This window comes from Oncorhynchus nerka, linkage group LG2 (genome assembly GCF_034236695.1).
Source record: "Oncorhynchus nerka isolate Pitt River linkage group LG2, Oner_Uvic_2.0, whole genome shotgun sequence".
Classification (NCBI taxonomy): domain Eukaryota; kingdom Metazoa; phylum Chordata; class Actinopteri; order Salmoniformes; family Salmonidae; genus Oncorhynchus; species Oncorhynchus nerka.
This window is the reverse complement of record NC_088397.1, coordinates 35,708,801-35,717,590: the sequence shown is the minus strand read 5'-3', so window position 1 is coordinate 35,717,590 and position 8,790 is coordinate 35,708,801. Positions and strand designations below refer to the sequence as shown.

Sequence of the window (8,790 nt, the reverse complement as noted above, 5' to 3'; positions counted from 1 at the left end):
ACCCTAACTCCAAACACCAGGCAGCAGTCCCAGGACAGATAAAACGATAATCGGGGAATCGTTCCTTCCTCGTGGAACTTTTTTGAAGGGGAGTGGAATATTCAAGGTGATGTTTGTATATAGATATATATTATTTAAGAATGATAGGTATTAATTCTAGGCATTTACATGTATGTTTTTTTTAATGAAGGCTATTTATACAATGAACCATTGTTTTTATTCATACTGTTTGTAAACAATAGCTTCTGCCCTCTTAGGGTCTACTTGACCCGCTTATTGATTAGAAAGTATGATTAGAAACCAAGGCCAACTATATTCAATCCGTGATTAGAAACGATAATTAGAAGCTATGACAAAACTATGATAATAAACTATGAACAACTATGAAGACAGGGCTGTGTGTGCATGAATGATGATCTATTATTTAAGTGTGGAATATTTCTCTCTCAATGTATACCCTTTCACTCAATGTATACCAAAGTAGCAAATATTTAACAACGTTTCAACATAAGGTATTTCAACAATTATGAAAGACAATGACCTGCAATTTTAGGCAATTATCAATATAATGTGTTACATAGTGTGTAGCTGTGATAACTTTAGGTAATATATTCTCTCTCTCTCTCAGGCTATGAAAAAGACAAAAGATAGGACATTGACTCCTGAGTGTTGAATTTATGCCCACTCTACAGCAACCCTGGTTGTTATATGACCCGAGGGTCATCTACGAAGGTTGGAACATCTAGAAAAAAAGGGGCACATGTGCTCTTAAATGTCCACTCAGAGCATGGTACCTCTATATTTTTGTTCCTAGGTTCGTGTTTCCAAGAGGCTATGCTAAGGCATATGCATTGATAGGTCTTAGATTTTATAGCCAGGGTATCTGTAAAACACATTGTTACAACTATTGAAGATGCAAAAAGGGGTTTTGAGAAATACATTTGGTTTGCAGATATGTATTATTATAAAATAATATAACATTATTATCATAATCTTTAGTATTATTATGTTACATGCGAGACATACCCAGAAATGTCAATGAAGACAACTTACAAGAACGTGTTTACCAGGCTGTGATGAAAACACTTTAAAGAAGTGTCAAACATGCAAAGATATATATTTGATACAATTACCCCCGTTAAAACTGTTGTTACAATATCACTTCTCATTGTGTACATTTCAAGCTTTCAACAACAATAAAACAACCATCTAAATAATGTTTCTCGGACTAACACACTGTTGAGTTTCCTATTTGGACATTTTCACTTAGGGGCGTACTCACTTTTGTTGCCAGCGGTTTAGACATGAATGGCTGTGTGTTGAGTTATTTTGAGGGGACAGCAAATTTACTGTCATACAAGCTGTACACTCACTACTTTAAATTGTAGCAAAGTGTAATTTCTTCAGTGTTGTCACATGAAAAGATATACTCATATTTACAAAAATGTGAGGGGTGTACTCACTTTTGTGATATACTGTTTACATATATATATATATATATATGGCTTCACATGAATTTGTTTTGTAAAAAACAATGAAAATAAACAGAAATATTTACCACACAACAAACATAAAAGGATAAAAAACAGAAGAATAACAACTGAAAGACTAATGAGCACCTTAAGGAAATGTTGTTGATTACAATATTAACAATTGGATGCAACATCCAACCCTAACAAGATGGACAAGCCAGCACAGGTGTAACACATTCTGACTAACGAGGTGATACCACTCGGTTCTCCCTATGTGTTGTGGTGAAATTCTACCCATAATCAATAATGAGTTAAAATTAATAATAAATCAAGGTTTTACTTTTATTAAAATACTTGCTTCTGAGTTATATACTATCTCAGGATAGGTGCAACCTCAGAGACGATGTACAATGGTTCCAAACACCAACCCCACACATCCTGTGCCAGACCTTGGGCCCCAAATACAATCTCCCCCTAAAAGGAGGTGACTGACGCACAGACACTGTGGATACAAGTGATTGGTTCCCCATTACTCATGCCTTCCCTTCACACGGTTTGCAATAAACACACAGTTGAAAAATGGAAACAATGTTTTCTTCTGATCTCCTTCGCCTTACTTCCTGCTGATATTTTGCCTAGCAACAGGGACATTTGATGGATAAGCCTGACTTCTCCCCTCTCTGGACCCAAGGTGACGGAGGCCCATTTGAGGGAGGAAGTGTGGCTGCCAACACCAGAGTCAGAAAGGAGACATTCTAATAGCAAGAGGTCAATAGTTCGTATCAGCATATTCTGCAGATAAGACATCTTACTTATCTATGTTACTTAGCTAATTCTGATTTCTCCACCACAATCTTTCCCCAGAAACAGGCTCCAAAACAATAGCTCTGTTTCTGGTGTGCAGGATATAACCTTTACTCTGTGGAGGATCTCTGTCAGTTTCTGTCAGTTTCTGACATATTCTTGGCTAAATGTCTGAACATCATGGGATCATTCTACACACCCAGAACAGGCCTCTATCAACACACTTTTCTATGTTATAGGAGTTAGGTTCTTTACCAATCTCGGCTTAAAGAATTATATTTTACTACACAAGCATTAGTAAGGTTTAACAGAAAATCCCCTCACAGTGTTAACGAGATATACGGGCTAAAGTCCAACCTCAAAACAAAAATTGAAATACCAAAGCATGAAACACATCCCCCTTAAGACAACAAATATATCCTATATTTTTGTTGGACAAGTTCTCACCACCAACAGAAAAGAACTTCCATTTCATATTCAAATTAACTAAAATGCTTCACCTCCTGGTAACAATTAAAAACAAGAAAAAACAAGTATTTCTAAATAATAATATACAATCATATTAGTTCTCTCTTTCTTTCTAGAATCCTAAAACTAATTTTGACTACAACTACAATGCTTCACCTTCACTAATATAAACATTGTGTCTACTGGCTGTCAACAAAAAAAAATTAAATTAAAAAAATATTTCCCCCCACTAGCTACTAGAATTCACATCTTCCTAAAACTCACTAGCTTCTAGAACTCTCGTCCCCTTGGAACGAGCCCAAACAAAACTCATCTCCAATACGGAAAAACGTGCAGTCATAATAAATTGTGATCCTTGGCAACGCACTGGCTAAACGCAATACACAAACATTTTGAGTGCCCACCCTTGAGACAATCAGCAAGTTTTCCTTAAAACGAACATGTCTGATTTCAAGAGGAAACTCCTGCAATATCCATAGTAACTTTCCACCTCACTGCGGAGCTTCTCTCTCTTTTCAGGGTTCACTCCATATGCATGTTGTTGGATCGGGGCCCAGTCCCCAAAATCATGCTCTAGTACCTTTGTGTTGGCACATTTGAGAATGAACCCTGATATTCTAAAAGCAGGGCAAAAATGTCAATATAATTGTACCCAAAATAGTCAGCTGGTTTGCTATATATATTTTGGCAATAATTAACTTAATACAAACATCTGCAACAATCATATTACTTGTATTTTTTTAAACAAGCTCCTTATAAACTGCACAAACACCAGAAACGATGTTGTTTTGACAAGTAGCAATACATCACTGATATCGATTAGGGGGGAAATCAGGTTGTATGTGATGTTGAAACTAACACAACTAAAAAAAAACATGGAAATGAGAGATATCTTTTACCTCACAGATTAGAAGACAACCTGCAGAAGACAGTCAGCTACATTTTGGAGTGATGCATTTAAATGTAGGGGTTGCTAAACAAAGGAAAGCAACACTTATGTCATAACTCATCGATATCATGTAGAAATCAATTGCGTGAGAGGAGGTTGCACGTCCTGTTAAAACTAACAGCTCAAAAACCACACAGAATCTGGGAGTAACGTGTACATCCCTGGTTAGAGGACCATTTGTAGAAAACATCTAGCTATATTTTGATCAAAGTGGGTCACCAATGTTATAAGTGCAACACAGCTCTTTATTTGTTAGTCACTTTTTGTAAAATCACATAAATAGTACTTTCAATTCAGAGCCTGGATTTTCCCTCTGATGCTAATATCCATATCTGGCTGAAATCAATAGAACAGGGGACAAACATTTAGGCTTCTACATTGTGACATCATTAAAATACTCCTTCTAGAATGTTAAAACATTCTACATTATGAAATCATTAAAATACTCCCATTACAATGTTAAAACGTTCTACATTATGACATCATTAAAATACTCATACTACAATGTTAAAACCTTCTACATTGTGACATTTCATTGATATCATGAAACAACTCCTTCATGCATGTATTTTCTGATGTTTGTTCAGGGATCTTTTATCAGAGTATCTCTTGTCACATTGATCACAGCCATGAGGTTTCTCTCCTGTGTGTGTTCTCTGGTGTACAATAAGACGGCTAGATGTAACAAAACTCTTCTCACATTGATCACAGCTATAAGGTTTCTCTCCTGTGTGTGTTCTCTGGTGTACAATAAGACTGCTAGATGAAGTAAAACTCTTCCGACATTGATCACAGCTATAAGGTTTCTCTCCTGTGTGTGTTCTCTGGTGTGATACCAGGTTGCTTGACCGAGTAAAACTCTTCCCACATTGATTACAGCTATAAGATTTATCTCCTGTGTGTTTTCTCTGGTGTACGATCCGATGAAGAGATGTAGTAAAACTCTTCCCACATTGATGACAACTATAAGATTTATCTCCTGTGTGTGTTCTCTGGTGTGATAACAGGGTGCATGACTGAATAAAATTCATCCCACATTGATTACAGCTATACGATTTCTCTCCTGTGTGTGTTCTCTGGTGTGATAACAGGTTGCTTGACTGAGTAAAACTCTTCCCACATTGAGTACAGCTGAATGGTTTCTTTCCTGTGTGTGTTCTCTGGTGTACAATCCGATGACTAGATGTAGTAAAGCTCCTCCCACATTGATCACATTTATAAGGTTTATCTCCTGTGTGTTTTCTCTGGTGTGATAACAGGTTGCTTGACTGAGTAAAACTCTTCCCACATTGAGTACAGCTGTACGGTTTCTCTCCTGTGTGTGTTCTCTGGTGTATCATCAGATGACTAGACATAGTAAAACTCTTCCCACATTGATCACAGCTGTAAAGTTTATCTCCAGTGTGAATTCGCATGTGTACTTTTAGTGATTTTAATCGTAAGTAACTCTTCCCACAATCAAAACAGTGGTGAGATTTCTCTCCTGTGTGTACTCGCTGGTGTATTTTAAGTTCTAATGAAGATTTGCAACGTTTCCCACAGTCAGAGCAGCAATGAGATTTCTTCCCTGTGGGTCTCCTATGGTGTTTCTTGAGGAGTTCTGATGTAGAGACACTCTTCTCTGCCTCATCAGCATCATGATGTTGTTGAGGCTCCCCAGAGGACCCACGTCTCTCTCCTGCGTGAACAACAAGTCAGACAGATGGTTAAGGGCCACAACAGCAGAAATCCATTGAAAAGGGTGATGCCAACAGCGTAGCCCTGAAGTTGTACAACAATTGACGTCTGTAATGAATGTTCAAATGATTTGACAATTGACTTAAGACAGTCAAGTGAGCAACAATAGTCATATTTAGTCTTGTTCACATATTAGTAGTAACATCGATGATTGTAGGCTAGACATAATTTATTAAAGTTGTTGAAACCAGATTACTTTTGGTCTCCAATATAGGTCCCTTTCTGTGTTTGCTAAAATTGGAGCATGAGGGCAATGCACACACAATTTGGTTGCAGTAACGCCTCCATGCTATTGAGGAAACCACTAGTTATACAAATACCATAGACCTATAGTAGGACCCATACAACATACTTCACCTAACAACATAGACCTACTGTAGGACCCACCTAACAACAACAACAACAACAGACAGACAATAACACATCAATTTGTTAGGGATGTTGGATCCAACGTGGAGCACAGCATAACTGTCTTTACCAGAGTAATGAATGAAGAAGCACTTTGGTTGTTGTTGCATGTTGTGATGTTTGTCATGTGATTGTCATTCAGAAAATGATTTTCTGGATCAGCTGATGACAGTTGAACATGTGACTAACTAAACAGCTACAGTATTAAGTATTATGTGTAATTATTGAAGAACCACATTAATGACAGTATCCATTTGGGTGTTGTCAATAAAGTTAAGGTGACTCTCGGGTAGAAACATTGGATTTAGCAAACTCTGAATTGATTTAGGATTTGTGCCCATAAACTGTTTCCCAGCGTAATATAAAGAGCCACTAAATGTTACGTAGTTAGAGTGCATTTCAGAGATCTGAATACAACAAGCTGTCCGACAGCAGGATCCACTATTTAACTTTAAGTTCACCATATGACAAGCTTAACGTTATGACTATAACTACTGTTCCCTGAAGGAGGGAAACTAGGTACAACATACTATTAAATCCACATGACAATAACTACTGTTCCCTGAAGGAGGGAAATGAGGTGCAACATACTATTAAATCCACATGTTATGACAATAACTACTGTTCTCTGAAGGAGGGAAACTAGGTACAACATACTATTAAATCCATGACTCGCTGGAAGCCCCGCGTTCCACAGGTGATGAGCGTGAGACTCGGATTTATTCCTTACATTTCATACCACTCTTCATCGACCCTGGAAGGGGCGGGGCCAAACAGGTGTTGTACCTCGTTCAGAACTGGCACGCAGATCGGTAGAAATGGTCATATAAATTGGCACTCCAAATGGAAAAAGTTTGTCAATTTTACCGGAAACTTCACAAGCTTAACGTCAGAATTTACGAAGGCCAGCAGCAGGTCGGGAATTGGTCATTTTATTCTGGTTATATTGATCTCTGGCTTCCTCAAGTCATTTGTGTCCTAATTATTTAATCAAAAGCTTGAAGCATCAGTTCAAGTTCTGCACATATAGTTGATTTTATTAAACACATGTGGTGTGTCTATGAAAAAATGCACATCATAAAATTTCAACCAATCAATTGGTAGAAAGAAAATACTTTTAAAAGATTTTTTATCTGGGACGCATGCATTCAGACCCCTTCCCTTTTTACAGATTTTGTTACGTTAAGTTCTATTCTAAAACGGATTACATTTATTTTAAATGATCAATCTTCAGACAATAGCACAATGACATCACAATACCTCATAAAGTGAGAAAAAAAGTTTAGAAATGCTTGCATACCAGTGGTTGTATCTCTGTAGGACATGCCAGTAGGTTACAGTAGGTTGTATCTCTCTAGGTCATGCCAGTAGACTACAGTAGGTTGTATCCAAGTGGAAACAATTATCAACCCAATGTGGAAAGTGTCAAAATTGGTCAACAAAGTGAATGGCTTATTTGCTATGTGAGGTTTACTTGATCCAACAGAAGTTTCGTAATGATTAAGTTATGTGGACACGTAACATACCGACAACTTTGATAAAAACACTATAGGAGTTGTCATCAGATCGCTATGCATATTCATGCTAGTAGCTTAGCATCTCTCTCAATTGAAAACAGGCGGTTGACGTCGACAACCCTCATAGAATATAAACAATAGATTACAATAATAAGATGTATCCACCAATCCAAAGAAAGGATAGGCGGGAGCAAGACAACCCGCAGTGCCGCTTTGTGGACAACGACTCCCCTTGTTAGGGCGGAGAGACATCTTGTCAGTATATCCATAATCTTTGGTGTAGCCAACCCAACTCTCGCATGGCACTATTGGGGGGCAAGGTGTGTAGTAAATCATCACTACATGCCGTGCCCCTCAGTCTGCGGTCAGCAGATAGACCCTTCTCAAATATATATGTTAAGTCACTTTTTGGAAACGGAACGGAGAAAACTTAGCTTCCTCTCTACGTCGTCTGATTCTAGACATATCAGTCATCATCCTAGGGCCCTCCGTTGAAGAGCTATTGACGAGCCAACTCCGAATATCCAAAATTAAAAACAAATTGTAGCCGGTACTTACTGGTGTTAATCAGATCTCCTATCTCCTCCTCTTCATCTTTCAATGTGACAGTAATCTCCCCTTCCTTCTTCACTCCAAAAACTGCATCCTCTTCTTTTACTGTAACATCCTCCTCCTCTTTCACTCTGAACGAGTCTTTCTCTTCTACTTTAACTGTAACAGCCTCACCCTCTACTTCTTGTTTTACTGTGACATCCTCTTTCACGACAATGTTCAGCCCCAGAGCCTCTTTCTCCGTCCAGCAGACCCCCTCTTCTTTAACAGGAGGGGAGTAGTTTAGGGAGCTCATGGTCGGGGATGTTAGCTAGCTAGATATCATTAGCGACTAGGCTAGTGCTAACTTAACCAGCCAGATACTATAGCTGACTAATACAAAATAACGTAATATTAAATTAAATAGGGTAACAAGTTGAAACGCCAGAAGTGTGTCTAAAACACAGTAGCTAATATAGACCGAAAGCGTATAAATAGCTTGAATCTTTCGGCTATGTTGGCTAGCAAGCTACGGAGGTAGTTGACGAGCTGTTTCTGAAGAACCGTCCACTAGATTATACGTCACGCTGGCAGCGTCGCCTGAAAGACGCACATCGCCGTCTACTGACTGGAGGGGAAACGCAATTGAGGATCATATTTTATTTTCAGACAAAGATTATTTTAAATTGATTTCATTAAATAAAACATTTATATTGAGACATACAAAGACAGAAATGTGTTGATTGATTAGTGCGAAATGTTTACTAAATCACATTTAAGGCAGTTTAATTTAAGTCAAACTAAATCTAAATAAGTAGCTGTCACGCCCTGGCCATAGAGAGGCTTTTATTCTCTATTCTGGTTAGGCCAGGGTGTGACAAGGGTGGGCATTCTATATTCATTT

General features: G+C 38.0%; 1 protein-coding gene across 1 annotated transcript; it reads right to left on the bottom strand.

Annotated features, from left to right (window-relative positions):
- Positions 1-3,917: 3,917 nt before the first annotated feature.
- LOC115133791 (zinc finger protein 436-like) lies at positions 3,918-8,202 on the bottom strand. The gene is made up of 2 exons (XM_029667278.2): positions 7,914-8,202; positions 3,918-5,371 (listed from the first exon to the last, which is right to left on the bottom strand). Exons 1-2 carry the CDS (start codon positions 8,200-8,202, stop codon positions 4,251-4,253), a joined length of 1,410 nt encoding a protein of 469 aa, XP_029523138.2. The 3' UTR covers positions 3,918-4,250.
- Between the last annotated feature and the right edge of the window lie 588 nt (positions 8,203-8,790).

Bases quoted from the DNA above. Each gene is read 5' to 3' on its own strand.
- LOC115133791 (XM_029667278.2), bottom strand. From the start codon at position 8,202: ATGAGCTCCCTAAACTACTCCCCTCCTGTTAAAGAAGAGGGGGTCTGC. The intron at 5,372-7,913 runs GTAAGTACCGGC...TTGTTCACGCAG, and splicing joins AGGAGATCTGATTAACACCA to GAGAGAGACGTGGGTCCTCT.